General features: G+C 38.2%; 2 protein-coding genes across 2 annotated transcripts in view; both read left to right on the top strand.

The window, feature by feature from the left end:
• LOC144650453 (uncharacterized) overlaps positions 1-15502 on the top strand; it is a 163867-nt gene that overhangs the window by 59103 nt on the left and 89262 nt on the right. The gene's annotated exons all lie outside the window — the stretch shown is intronic.
• Positions 118-15139, top strand: LOC144650423 (guanylate-binding protein 6-like). Its single transcript, XM_078510094.1, has 11 exons — positions 118-242; positions 7749-7918; positions 9388-9545; positions 9882-10054; positions 10575-10764; positions 11045-11309; positions 11570-11865; positions 12392-12646; positions 13221-13343; positions 13817-13864; positions 14534-15139. Exons 2-11 carry the CDS (start codon positions 7771-7773, stop codon positions 14840-14842), a joined length of 1965 nt encoding a protein of 654 aa, XP_078366220.1. The 5' UTR covers positions 118-242; positions 7749-7770; the 3' UTR covers positions 14843-15139.

The following is a 15502-nucleotide window of genomic DNA, read 5'->3' as shown; positions in this document are numbered from 1 at the left end:
AAGCTTACTCGGCACAATTTAGGGATATTTCCCAGAAATACGGGGGTTATCCCATGACCTGTCCTTTCGATTTCGGTGAGATAAAATCAAGTGTTTATTCATGGAGGTGACTTCACACTCCACACAAGGGAAATACCCGATTTCTCAGAAATGTCAGCGGTATAACCGGAAAAGTTTCATTTTCAAAAGAAGTGCATAATAATGTGGATTTTCATTCCTGGTGAAGTTTAAGGACACAATAGGTAAGAATTACTTTTATTTGTTGTTTCCTTTCATAAAGTTGCGTCGTTTTGTTATAAAACATGCACATAAACGTCAGAAACTTCAACTGAATAAGTAAATTTATTAAATCAGATCTACACTTTACTTTGAACCACAAAAATATTTATAAAATTAAATATTGCAACTGGCAACCATGTTACTGTGCAACAATTCGGATCTAAATTGACTGCTGGTACTCGATGATGAAAAATAGACTGCAAATACATGTTCTGACATGTATTGTGGAATCATACGTGAAGTATGGTGGTTTGAAAAGCAATTCTTGGGCTCCGGGTTTATTCACGAGAACATTTAAACAGGGTAAGTTTAAACTTTACATCCAAACCTTTCTCGATTTTTTTGCAGAGAACAGAAGGCAACTTTATTTCGTGATCTATAAGCGTTTAGACCTAAAGAAATGGCGATAAATTAGTCGCCGTATGTTCATAGATTTTATTATTCATTGCGAAACGTTGCGAAAAAAGACACGAGAACGAAAGCGGAAGTAAAGGTCAATTAATTCTGCGTAAGCGAAAGGAACGTTTATATGTTTGCATCAGTAAGCAGGCCACATTCACTTCCGAATTTAATGGTAAATTTCACATGTTTTGGGGTAAAATTCCGATTTATAATTAACACTTGTCAATTTGTGATCCTTACTGTATACGGCCGGGTGAAAGTAGAAGTTTTCCGTCGTGATATTTCCGTGTCATCCGGTAGCGTGACTGACGTGACAAATCTTTTCATCAGCGTTATGTGATTTCATTATATACACCTTTACGCCGTAAGCCGGAAGTAACATGAAAGCGAGGCCTAAGGGCCACCAAATTTCCCGCGAACTTCGAAAGAGTAAACATGGAGGCCGAAAACGTTTCGAATAGCAATTTAGAGTTGGAAAAATTAAAGCCACAAGATATCCCTGGCGCTCTTATAGAATGTTAAAGTGAGATTGGAAAATGGACTGTCGATAAACTTAAGTTTTGGTTAAAATGCAGACGGCTAAACCAGCAAGGAAATAAAAAACAGCTAGTATAAAAGTAAGTACTCGGCGATATATATGCAACTGCCGGTGTGTGTGCGAAAAAATTTTATTGTTGCCTTTGAATGTACTCAATTTTAAAATTACATTTTTATATATTTTTTTATGACAGAGTTAAAATGTCGAGTTCATACAAGAGAGATCGCAAATATGAAATTAAACTAATTGTCCACGGAGGCAGTGCGGATAAAATTACTTGAAATCGGCATCTTGTGATCGTCAGTGCCCGGCATATAAAAGCGAATGTTGTTGTCACGTTATGGCAGTTATTTAGAATCTTTAAGACATGTATGACAAGGAAAGGAGAATTAAAAGAGTCTGACACTAAAATGTGTACCTCAAAACCGCAACAATGGGGCAAGGGAGGGAAAAGAAATGTCAACTTTTTCCCGGTAATGACCACCTGAGTGATGTAAACCCGGTGAACATAATCTTATCCAAACAATTTCAAATGTGGCTGAAGGTCAGTTAGTCAACCATTCAGAATCTACTGACAATCAACCAAGGCGGTTGAATGAAAATAATACACTTGATGAGCCACAGCGCCTCAACAACAGTTCCCCTGGCCTACCTTTAACTACATTTCCACCACTACCAACCAAATGTTCTGAGGAAACTGTAGACTTAAAGTCTATTTCATAATAATCCTGCTATCTTGAACAAGATTCAAGTATCTCTTCAAGCAGCACAGGAGCTTCATGCTAAGACAACTGGTCAAGTAAAATAACAATCTATGGCACAAGGAGGGAAAATATTGTATCACAGCCTCAAGTTTTGGTGAAATTATGAAAAGAAAAAGTGAACCAACACCTGAATTTATCAAAGCAATCTGTGACCCAGTTGATATCAGCAACTTGTCCCGGCAGAGAAAATGAGGGCAAAGTTGCAGATATGTATGTTAAAAGAAATGCATGAAGAAGGGAACACTGGACTGAGAGTGGCAGAAGTTGGCCTGTGTGTCAACCCATCCCTACCTCATTTAGGGGCATCTCTAGGCCGTGTTGGTTTTGATCCCATGTCAAATGACAAGTTTGGAGGACTAGAGATAAAGACTAACCCAAAGGCAGGCTCTTTTTTTTTTTGCTTCAAAAGATGGGCAAATTACACTCAACACTAAGTGCATGCATATTATTAACTGCCTATCTGTTCTCTCGTGGATTGATTTTGTGGCATATTCAGGTATAGAAGACATATTCAAGCAACGGGTTTTTCCTGACAAGGATTGTGGTCGTCCAAAACTATGGTGCCCAAACTGAACTCATTCTTTTTCAATCATATTCTGAACTTTTTCTTGTTAAATAAGTCCACAACACAATTTAAGAATGAAATAACAGCAAGAAACTTGCAATACTGAAATCAGTGAGCAGACAGTACAGAATTCACTTATACTATACTTCACTTGATCTGTGCATTCACAATGCATGCCTGTGCCATATCGTTACAGATTTCAATTACATTAAATTTTTTCATATATATGTATATATAAAGTAACAAATATCAGGCCACCTTTATGATAAATATAATTCAATGTCCATCCATATTACACTGTATATAAGAATTGGATTTTGAAAATTCACGACTTATGATGTAACAGTCTATAACTGATTAATGCAGCCATGCATTGTCAGTGGTATTACTTGATCAAATATGGCTTTCTAAAGCACGCTTAAAACAAAAAAGTGACACCAGGTAAGGTTTAAAGTTTTATTAAAGCTTTTCAATGATAATAAGATATTTTTTTCTGAACTTTATTTCAAATCCATTCAATCTCTTATACTGCTCATAGTACATCCATACAAACTCTCATAGTACGCTTTGTTTACCTGTGATTTCTCCTCTCTTGTTTCGAATCGCATTGCCCTCTCGATCTCGAGACTTGATGTCTTGGTCCACTGAAACCGTGATGGAATAGCAGATGGCAAAAGATCTTTCCTTTTCTCAGTTAAACTGCGCTTGTAGTCCGTAGCAATTGCAACAAAGGGTTCTGAGCAGCAAAACAAAGAAGTATTCTACTTGAACTTGCCGTCCGATCGTTTCATTTTCACTGCCCATTTACATTCTACGGTGATCATCTTTCGGAAATGCATGAAACGTGAGGTCTTTTCTGTTATCCGACCGATTATTACACAGTGCTGCCGCACAGCATTTAAACCGTCCACAGTAGTTGGCAGAGCGTCCGCCATCTTTATTTTGGTGGCCCTTAGGCCTCGCTTTCATGTTACTTCCGGCTTACGGCGTAAACGTGTATTACGACTAGTATTCCTAAATTTCCTTATTTTTTGATCGATCCTTTATAACAATGACTCAATATGTTCGTTTCATTCTATATCCTATAAGACAACTGAGATACTTGATCTATGAAAGAAAGTGCAATTTGTGTTGCGATGTCCCGCTTTCATAAATATAATGCTAAGGTCAAAGAATCTCTCAGAGATCGGGTGTTTTCGGAGCAGCACAGACTCGTACCCAGTCGCTTCTCTTGCTTTTTGAGCGGCGCGCAAGGCATCAAGGGAAGGACGAACTTATTTTGCGAAGCGACTGGCAGAAAACCAAAATTTTCTTGCACAAATTCGACATTTCTTGCAAGCATCAATATACAGCCGATTTGTGGGACTTTTTAGACTTGTTTCTTCTTGAGTAGTATATTCAAGACTAAATATGAAGTTTGGACGTTATACAGCTCGTATTTGTTGAATTAATACAACATTTTCTAAGTCTGCCATTCAAGATGGCGGATACAGCTGACAGTTAACGTCGAGAGTTTGGATCTATCTTTCCACAAGCTGAATTTAGAGGGTAAGTGGGCATGTATTTACATGTATTTTGAAATAGGTTATGTTTTCAGTGTGATCATTCTGTAAATTCCAGTCTATATTGATATTCTCAGACGATGATAGACCTGACGAACACTCAGAATCAAGTAGAAGAACTCTCTTGCAACATATACAGCTCACAATACGAAGGCTTCAAGTCCACCAAGCCTACTACCTACTAATTTGTAATTGTACATCATTTTGTATGTGACCAGTAGAGACTGTTTCATTACAATTATTTTGTGCTCTTTTAATATGACTAGTCATAGTTATTATTGGAACCAAAATTTTCTCTGCATTAGGAATATTTTCAAAAATCTCAAAAATGATTTGTCAATGCATTAAACTGCATTAAGAAAGGTTGTCACATGGTCTTATTAGTTGTATATGCCTTGTGAAAATTCTGAAAATAAGCTGAAAATTCTGCCTGTATGTTATATATATAGCTTTTGAAACTTTTTTTGTTGTTTATTACATTCTCCCAAATTCTGTGAAACAAGTCCTATCTAGAACTTAGGAAATTATGTTGGTTAACTTTTCTATGCAATTTTTGTTAGTTAGATAGTAGTGGTATTTATACAAAGGGGAATGCACTACTACAGTTTTGTCACAATCTTTTTTTTTTTTTCATGTGGACAGACAAAATTTTGAATTTTTTGGATACTTTTGATATGACAGAAAGTTATACCACTTTTAATCAGTAGTGATTTGCATATTATAGTAGAGGCTCTCAGCATCTCCAGTGTAGTGTATGGCTAAAACAATAAAGTCAAATTGCATAAGAGAATTTTGTCAATCTCATACCTGTTGTCAAGTTTCCTAATGTTATGGCTGAGTACAAACAATATACCTGAGAAAAAGTTAGTCTTAATTACATGTACTACTACACTGTAGACAATAGGAAACAAAGAATTGGCGAACTTTAGCACTTTCTTGTTAGCTTTTCATTTCACAGGTGTATTGTTTGCTCTCTATTTTACAGGTATCAGTGGCAGATCCACTTTAAAGTACCCCCCCCCCTTATTTTTTTGGAAATAGCGCATTTTCTTTGAAGTGCCGGAATTTTCTTCGCAGAATTCAATATTCATAGTCAAGCGGGGCCCCACTTAGCTGAAGGTCTGGATCCGCCACTGGATATATATAAGTATTTTCTTTCTTGTTTATTATAAACTTAAAACAACTGTGCCTGATCCATTCCTGACTTGGTATGCTTTTTCGGTCAGTGTTAGAAATGGTGCAGATCGATGTGTTCTCTGTCTGATCATATCACTAAAGTTCCCTTGCATAAATCCACTGACAATCAGTAATTGAAAAAATCATATGGCTTGCTCGTTTGATTTTAACTTGGCCTTTCCCAGCCCATATCACGTTGGAAGTTTTTATTTAGTACATCTTGCTTGCACACTTAGCCCAGTAGTCTTTAGCTACCAATAGATTGAGATTCTGGCAATTATCACACAAATTGCCACATGGTTGTGATGTGTCATTGTCCCCATCATAGTATGACAGATCTACAGCAATGGCTCAGCATGCAGTATTTCACAATACTATTTAACAACTGCTTCTGAAGACATTTTTGGTCCAAGTCTGTTGTTCTGCTTATAGAGTTTAGGATACTTGATCTGTCCTCAAACCTTAGAAGCGAATGCATGTTCAGGGCATACCATCTCGACCTGCTTTCTGGAAGTAATCCTCCATGGAAATTTCAGGGATAGTAAGATGGATGACAAATCTCATGTCCTTTTTGTCTATTCCCAAGCCAAAGGCTTTTGTGATACACATTACAGTACATGTATAATATTGTTACTGATAATATTACTGTATGTTAGTAAATGAGAACAAGTTGACAAAGTGAAAAAGTTACTATAACTGGTTTAGAGTGGGGTTCATATGGGCAAGGGAAATTACTATCATGTATAATATTGCAAGATACATGAAAATGGTAATTTAGGAATTTGATTTTTCTACAGAAATTGCTTGTAATGAATATTAACTGATGAATTAATGTAATGAATTAAAATAACTCTAATAATGTTCAGAGACAATTGCCATGCTTGTTAGCATGCATGTTATCAATGGAAGCTAAAAACAAAAATAATTACAAATATTGTGGAAAACTATAGAACTTCACAATAGACACTTGCATGCTTAACAATAAAATCATCCTCTTCATGAAAATTATATAAATTGATTGGCTAGGATATTATGGAACATGGATTTCAAGAACACATGTTTCCACAATATGGTTTAATTATAAGCCATCTCATGATTATTAAGAGCAGAAAGGTGCACAAAACCGTAATGTACTTGTTTTGAAATTGAACCCAAGCTTCTAGATAAGTAATCATATCAAGTTCTACACCAACACGAATTGTTTAGGTAGGGCACACCCACAGTTCTGTTATGTGGTAAATATATATAAATAAGCCTATGAATGACCTTTATATTGTGGAATTTGTGTGCTGATAGCTTGAAATCTTCACAAGTTGAAATCCTGTTTTCATAGTATATGTATATACAAGCAAAAGCATAAAGACCAGTATACAGAAGTACCTCTTTTAATAGCTACACATAAGCTTACCAACTTCACGTAAAAAGATTCCACGACAATTTCATCAGTACTGTTAGACTCGTGTAAACCATACATTGAACTTTACAAACACTGACAACGAGTCAACAATAATTATCTGTGGCTTTCTACCTTTCTCGTAAGCTTGTAAATAACCCTTGTGTTACAGGTATGTGCCATAGAGTTTAGCTGCTTGAGTTGCTAAGCAGCATTGCAAATTATATCGTTGCAGTGATATCGTATTGAATCTGGAATTTGTGTCCTTTGCTCTATGAGAATTGTGACTAACCCGACAATAGTAGACGATTCCATCAAGAGAATAACAGGAAACACTGTCGGAGCAATTAGCATGTCGTCAAGGAAGACTACGAGCTAAAAAAACAGTGGTGAAATGGCTTTTCTTCAAGTGCATTGTTTTTAGCAGGAAAATCGGCCGCCATCTTGGATTCGTTTTCTGCCAGTCGTTACTCTTTCTACCTCCTTCCCATCATCCTCTTCGAACGTAGCCAAAACGAAAAAAGAGTAACGACTGGGTACGAGTCTGGGAGCAGCAGCTTTTACATCATTTTATTGTATAGTTTTAACTTTTTAGCTTCATATATCGTTTACTATTATGCATATTCGTATTCAATTTTCAATGTATATAGTGTTTTTATAATATTCTAGTGTAATTTTTAGGGAGGGCCACAGGTTTGTTAGCTTTGCTATTTAGTGTTACCCTCATTTTAAATAAAGTCTTTATTATTATTATTATTATTATTGTCAAACAAATTTCATAAAAGCACGACCAATGTGCGAAGAACCAATTCATATAAAAAATACTTTATTTGGAGAGGAAGCCACATCAGCTTTTGTTGATGTTCATGCGGGTCCTCTATCCAGGTCGAATGGAATTTGGAAATGTTGGGCCGCCATTGGTGACATGTTTGGTGGGAGACGCGCGCTCTCACCACTGCGCCATCCCTGCTCCCCAAATCGTCTCAGTCGCATTCTTTGGCATCCAAACACGTACTAAAATATCTCTGAAATCAAAGACACTGACTTTATCAACCATTGTTACAACCAGCTGTTAAATTGTGAGGCTCAGAATGTCGGAAAACTGTGCAGTACCGCTCATTCTTCCAAACAACTGTAAATGGGACGAGCAGACTGGTGAATACAGCAGGGACGAAGAGCAAGAAAGGACCAGTCTTACTGTCATTGATGCTGCTCTGGAACGACTGAGGAATGTTAAAGGTAAATTCATATATATGCGTAGGTTTGTACAGTTTGTTTGTACAGTTTGCAAAAAATGTGCAGTTTACCGTACCCATATTCGCAAGTAGCCAATCAGAAGCGCGATCTACTGTCCTGATATCCTACGATATATCAAGTCACTGACCTGATATGCCACCATATCAGGGTCACTTTGAAGTAAAGTAGTGTTACTGTAAGATGAATTGAAAAGAGGTTTTACCAATAAAACAAAACTTCGTAATTTAAATTTAGCGGTGTTTAGCGGTCGTAAAAACAGAAAATCTATCCCGCCAAAACTAAACTTGAGCGCGCTCGCCAATTGCGCGATGTTTGCCGACGAGTACTGAGAGTTCAGACTGAAAAAATGAAGTCGGAATTTCCAATTTTTTTCTCTAAACAAACGAGTTGAAAAAAAAGGCAGAAGAGGAACTTGGTAAAAGTGTTAGATATATATATAAGGTCAGCTTCGAGCCAAAGTGGCGCATACTGCCGGAGCTTATCCCGGTTTCCTTAGCATTAAGCAGCTAGGAGTATTTCTACTCCCCCCTGGATGGGATGCTAGTCCATCGCAGGGAACCCCCCAGCATTATTTCGCCGGTACCCATTTATACACCTGGGTGGAGAGAGGCACTATGAGAGTAAAGTGTCTTGCCCAAGAACACAACACTGTGACCCCGGCCAGGGCTCGAACCCGGAACGCTCGCTCCGGAGTCCGGCGCGCTAACCATTAGGCCACCGCGCCTCCCACAAAAGTGTTAAAGACCAAGTCAAAACATTTGCAGTACGTACCTTGCAAGCATGGCTTCAACAGAGCGATAAATATAACCGGATTTTTTACTAAATTTGGGTACGGTAAATGCCTAATCGTACCTTTTTGGTACGCTTCCGACTGCATATTAGGCTCGTTTGGTCTCGCCATGGGTATTTTGGCTAGACTGCGTCTCGCCAAAATACGAACCATGGCTCGACCCAACTCGCTGTTATGCCGCCGAAGCGAACCAAAAAGGTACGATTAGGTATAAAAATTAGACGATGACGAAAATTAGTCGATCCAGGCTTTTTCCTTCTGATTCATGCGCGTGTTGAGGTCAATCCTCAGCTACATATTAGACAAAGACTGCGACTTAATGAATGAGTGTTGTTCCCGACTGCGAGGACGTTATACATGCATGGCAGGAGGGTGTTCTTCACCAAGCCTTATCGCTTTCTTGCAAACGTGATTCCATGAACAAACCTAGGCTATGAATTTTATTAGCACTTCTCCGAAATTATAGTGCATATTCCAATAGGTGTCCAGGACAGATGCTATTAGAGCCTGGTCCTTTAGTACAACTTATCTTAGTAATATCTCCATCCGCAATTAATTAACCCATCGAGCTTAAGGCGCAAGCTTCCTGCCGTTTCGCAGATCAGACGTGAACAAGACAATATAGGACTTACGAAGATTCTTAATGATTATCTTTTTTTAGGTCCTGTATGTGTGGTGTCCATCGCTGGCCCGTGTAGAAAGGGAAAATCTTACATATTAAGTAAAGCTTTTGAACAGGGAGAGGTCTTTCCTCTCGGACATGAGTTGGACCCCGAGACTATGGGAATCTGGATGTGGATTGTGCCAGAAAAATACCAGGTGTGAACAGTTTTGCCCTTACCTTTTCCCTTTACATTGTATCATGATACCTCTTCCGACCTAAATATGGTAAAGGAGGGTCCCGAAGGGAGTGGATCAACCCCATTTCCCAGGCCCAATTTTTGCCCAAATCCTATTTCCCAGCCTCTTTTGCCCTGACTTTCCAAATCTTAGTCCAAGTTTTATCGTTTATTTGTTTGTAAGTCCCAGTCCTAGTGACCCAAATCTCACTTTCCCAGTGAAAGTTTGCCCATATCCTAGTCCCCATTTTACCCCTTTAGACAACTCGTCAAGAATACGCTATTCTATGGTACTACAATTTTTTATTCATCACAGGACGCCAGTGGAAAGGAATACACAGTAATACTGCTGGACTCTGAAGGGATAGACGCTGTGACAGGAGAAAGTTCTGATGATCACTGCATATTTACACTGACCATTTTACTTTCTTCTGTGTTGATTTACAACTCGGCTGGCGTGCCGAGTAGGAATGACCTGGACGGACTGGAGTATCCTTATTTATCACCATTACGATTTTCATTTAAACAGAAAACATAGAATTATTATCGAAGCATTTTGTCTTCTTTTCAGTTTATAGCTCGCGCTGTTCTGAACACACTCTACTGATGCATTAGTAATTGGAATAAGTCGCAACACCAATTGGAGTCTGGTTTAAATTACTTTTCTATTAACTTGTTTGGCATTAAAAATAAATGGTGTATTAAAGAAACACTATAAGCTGCAGTTTACTTGTTTAGGAAGAAGTTGGTATGATGAGGAAGTTCAGCCACTTTTAACTTAAGTTAAGAAGCCGACTTTTCACTCTTTGAAAGCTATAGCCAAGAAAAGGCTTCTAAGTCATCTAGTAAAACGTTTTTACGTTAGTTACGTTACAAAGTTTATTAGTTGTTTTGTATTGTTCAGAGTCCCTCAGTTGTTTACTGCTCAATGATAAGTCATTTTTTCAAATACACCATTATTAGACTTGACCCTCCTTTGAAGTTATCGTATTTCTTAACATATAAAAAGCTACATTGTTAAGCTATCACAGCGAATTCAAATTCACTCAGGCAACCAACCAGCTGGTGCAGTGAAAGGCTCCACAGATGACGTCAAAATCTTCCACAAGACGTTCCCCTTTTTCATGTGGTTGTTGAGAGATGTTGTTCTTGCTCTTCCCAAAGGTTGCCACGATATCAAAGATTATTTCCTTACAAAAGTAAGATATAATGAAACACAAAGATATTTTGCTGAGAAATAACACCTATATCAACTTAAAGTACGAATGGTACCGCCCTTGTTCTCTGAGGTTTTGAATGGCAGTGTTAAAACACTTGAAACCAATTTTATCCCCACCTTACACCCGCAGTGAAAATATAATTGTCATTCGAAGGCTATAGATGGTCAGTATAAAACTGGTCAAAAGGTTGTCAGAAGATAGCAAAATTAACGTCACTGTTAAACAGACTATTATGTTTGTTTTTATGCCTTTGTTTTAGGTATTCAAGACTTCATCTGGGGCCAAAACCGATAACGCCAAAGAAGTTGCAGAGAGCATTTTAAATTACTTTGCTGGATTTGACGCCTTCAAGTTGCCGCCCCCGTCCTCTGACCCGGATGTTGTGTTAAACCTCAATAGAGATGAAGTTCAAGATGACATAAATAAGTCATTTTTACGTGGAGTCGATGAGTTCAAATCTACTCTTTGGTCTAAACTGATCCCTAAGCAGAGTCTCAACGAGGGAGAGTTAGTGACTGGTGAAGGTATGTCAGTCCCAGAGTCAGTCAGTCAGTCAGTCAGTCAGTCAGTCAGTCAGTCAGTCAGTCAGTCAGTCAGTCAGTCAGTCGGACAGTCAATCAGTCAGCCTGTCCTTTTGTCTGTCTGTGCGTCGTCCGTCAGTCCTTCGTCAATCCGTCGGTCAGTCATTTTATACACTCCTATAAACATAAACGTTCTTGTTCATTTAAATTCTCTATAATATCCTTACAATACTGTCTCATTCCAACACTTTTCTCCAAACTAGCCCTTGCCACCATGGTTACCAGTTACGTCACAGCATTGAACACGCCTGGGACAGTGCCTAACGTAGAAAAGGCCTGGGAAGTCTTTGTTTCCACCAAGTGTACCCAAGTTAAAGCGGCAGCTATAGAAGCATATGACAAGATAATGGAGTCCGAAATGGCAGGAAAATTACCGTGCGAGAGGGACATTATTCGTCAGGCTCAACTGATAGCGTTGGAGAAGGCACTGAAGTTGTTCGAAGAGGAGACTTTCGGCATTTCTACTGCAAATATTGAGAAGTACCTCAATGAGTTAACAGTAAGACTATCATATACTGAATTTGCGTTTTTATCTCTACTTTTACGCGAAAAGAGCAAGCAAACAAGAAAAAAAAGAAAAACAAGAAAAAAACCTGCGATTAAAAATATGTTTGCACACTCAATGGGGATTTGTTTTCTTACTGTTTAATTAAAATACTTTACGATATTATGGTTGATTATTGCAAAATTTAGCGCTAGTTAAATTTTAGCGTAAATCAATACAATAAGGCTGAAGAAATTTATAAAGAGAGTCATTAGCTTCAATTTGTATACAAGCCAACCTTGTCTGTTCCTTTATTTAAATTTTTTATGAACAATAAAATTCCAGCATTTTATTGTCAATCACAAATCACGTGGTATATTCCAACATTTCTATTTAAAAATTGTCCAACTTGACAATCACACGTGCATGAAAAAGATTGACGTCTGACTGCGTGGCATGGTGTGATGACAACTAAATATAATTCGCTCTAGAGCTTGCTTATGTCATTAATATCATTTGTTCCTGAACAAAATATACACAGGCCTACATGGAGAACGGTTTGAACAGCTGGCAAGAGAGAAATGTACGGCTAACCAAGGAAAGCTGCCATCAGCTGCTAGTTGGCCTGAAGCATCAACACCTTGATCCAGTGTTGACACAGCTCAGAGGAAAGGATGGCGCCAAAGTGTCGTTCGCAGAAATCATGGCATGCTACAGTTCTATTGAGTTGGGTTATAAGGAGCAAGCAAAGGGTGCTGAAGATGTCTGCGCACAAGTGTTTCTTGATTTCCACCCTGTAAGTGAATATTTAGTCAAACAATAAATCTAATCTGTGGCAGCGGAGATACCAATTTAGCCTTAGCAATAATATCTGCGGATATTTAGGAGGCGTTAGGCCTTAATTATTATTGCGTTAGATTTCAGAGTGGTTAGTCAACTTTAGATCTACACTACACTAGGGGTCTAAAATGGTACCGTTGAGTGATGATTAGAGCAACTTTGCTAAACACGGAGGAAGGGGATGGGAATAATCCGTTGCAGTTAGCTAGCATCCCACCATTAGGGAACCGACTTCACCGCAACCACCCCGCTCTGGTATATAACCTTTGCGTTCCAAACTGCCGTCAACATAATACTTAATAAAAAATACTTAGTTAACTGGAATTTTTTAAGTTCTACCAACCTTTACTTTTAAATACTGCACAACGACCTGAATAAAACCTGAAAGTACTGAAAGAATGAAAATTTTAAACGAAGATAAAAATTAAAGAGTAACGCAAAATTCCGAAACCATTATTAAATTTTCCCCATGATTTTAAGATGTTCTGAAGGGTTTACACTCATTGTTTAATCCGCTTTTTGAATTTTAGGAATTGCAAGCTGAAATGGAGAAGCACATGGAACATTTGCAGCAACTTAAGGATTTTGATGAAAACCTGGCATACGAAAAGGAGGCCAGAGCACAGGAAATGGAAGAACGGAAACGAGTGGAGGTACGTTCAGTATAAGTCTTTCCTTTTGAGGATTATATTATGGCTAAAAGCTTTCGATGTACTCTTTCCTCTTAAGTAATATATCGAACACAAGAAGCGGTGTTTCATCGTGATATTCAAACACTGAAAAGAGAGTTGGAAACACGACGCGCGGCGGAGTATTTTTGACGAAATTCGACGTGTTTGGATAGCCCGATGAAACACTGTTTTGAGTGTTTGATATCTCTTCTCAATCGAAACAAAAACTATGCTTATTAAGACAAGGTATCCAAACCTCCTTCACGGTTATTATTTTCTTTGTTTTAACTTGATGAAACAAATAATGAGTTTGAGAAGGTGACGTGCAAATGGAGTCACAACCATGCTTTGCTCGCTTGTGTTTTTGTTTTTCCGGTCACCATTAACGTTAAGTTGTCAACGTATTGACAAGTCTTGTTAAATTAAATTACGTTGAATGTCTTGCCTTTTTCCAGGAAGAGAAAGCTCGTTTGGAAGAAGAACGTCTTAGGAAAGAGCGAGAGGTTAGTTCTTTTTACATTCTACAAACTCAAAAACATGACTTTTATTTGATCAAACCGGCGCACATCTGGGTAAAATCTTTGTTTCCTTATAGTAATACAGTAAAAAACCTAATTTCTTGAACCCTCCCTCCATCGAACACTGCAATGTTATCCCCGATTTATTATATAATTATATAGCCGTCATTAAATCCTATATTGTCAGCACAGCTATTTTTCCTTAATTTCTGGGAACTGTCCAATTTGGGATTAAATTTGGATAGTTTCAATTAGGATTTTTTGGTAAAATTCACAATCTGTCCAATTTAAGATAAATTGGACAGAAAACACAACATGTGATGGATATTAGCCAATTAGCACAAAGCATAGCGTCAGCGCTGTAAACTGGTCGCATTGTGAGTCGACAATGGCGAAGCGAAGCAAGAAATCTGTCAGATATTCATCGCCATGAGACATGAGCTTGATGCAATTCTTTGTCGTTTTTTGCTGAAATTCGAAAAGAAAAGACGGCGATGAAGTACGAACGATATAGTGGAAAGGAGTATGTCACATTCAGGAAGTTGTTTAAATTGCGATTCCACTTTTTTTTTCTTCTTAAGTTATGTGATCTAAGACTGAAGGGAGCCAACGAAGTACATGTATATCTTTAAAAAAAACCTCTTTTCTCGTTAGATGGAGCTTCTGAGGGCGAAGCAAGAAGAAGAGAGACGACGTCTCGAGGAACAGATGAGATCCGCCATGGAAGCTCAGCGGGAGCAAATGCAGAACATGATGCGAGCAAACATGGATGAGCTGCAGAGCGAAAGACAACAGGTTGTCAATCATAACAGATCGTTGAAAGATGCGATGGAGACCATGCAACGATCATTAAATGAAAGAAATGGTCAGATAGCTGATCTGCAAAGGCAGATCCAAGAAATTGCCAACAGACCACCACCGCCTCCACCACCTAGGAAGAAGAGGCGTTGTGTTGTTATGTGAAGAAAACTGACGTTTACGACAAAGTGTTACTGAACACACATTTAGTCAATATTCCTTTAGAGACAGAACTGGTTATTCTTAGTTACTTGAAAACCAATTTTCTACAAAGACTAGCTCTTTAATGAGTTAGTATAAGTAGCCTTAGAAGCCCGGAACATGTTATTTTATTTTTTGTCTAGCCATTACTCAAACAAACCAGTTCAATCAGCCTTTACCTGCAGATATCTTGCTGTTGTCAAGTAAAGTACGTTCTGCACTTGAAAAATAAAGGAAACATAAGTATTTTGCTCTGGAAAACTTGAAGGTTGTTACTTTATTCCGAAGCTCTTTAATTGCATTACTGTTAAATGATGTCACTCTCCTGAGGCCCTGCCCCTGGGGGGAGGTCCCGTGTCGCTTGTCTGAATTTAAAAATGAACCGTGTCGCTGTTTCATCGAACTTCACGTCGCTGTCGGCAATTGAACGGAAAACGCTTCTGCAGAACTTACTTAGCTTTATAAACCAAACTGAAATATCATAATCGCTCTATAAACATAGATTTTACCACAAAGAAATGGTGCTGATGCAAATCCAGGGATGGGGAAACGATCACCAGGCGCTCCGAAAATAATGGTGATCATAAGAAATTAAAGCTTTAAAATATCTGATTTCTAGGAAAT

The sequence above is a fragment of the Oculina patagonica genome, chromosome 4, assembly GCF_052425735.1.
Source record: "Oculina patagonica isolate OP01 chromosome 4, crgOcupat, whole genome shotgun sequence".
Lineage (NCBI taxonomy): Eukaryota > Metazoa > Cnidaria > Anthozoa > Scleractinia > Oculinidae > Oculina > Oculina patagonica.
Note: the sequence above shows the minus strand (reverse complement) of the source record. Positions and strands in the feature narration are given on the sequence as shown.

Bases quoted from the DNA above. Each gene is read 5' to 3' on its own strand.
- LOC144650423 (XM_078510094.1), top strand. From the start codon at position 7,771: ATGTCGGAAAACTGTGCAGTACCGCTCATTCTTCCAAACAACTGTAAA. The intron at 11,866-12,391 runs GTAAGACTATCA...AAATATACACAG, and splicing joins AGTACCTCAATGAGTTAACA to GCCTACATGGAGAACGGTTT. The intron at 12,647-13,220 runs GTAAGTGAATAT...TTTGAATTTTAG, and splicing joins TGTTTCTTGATTTCCACCCT to GAATTGCAAGCTGAAATGGA.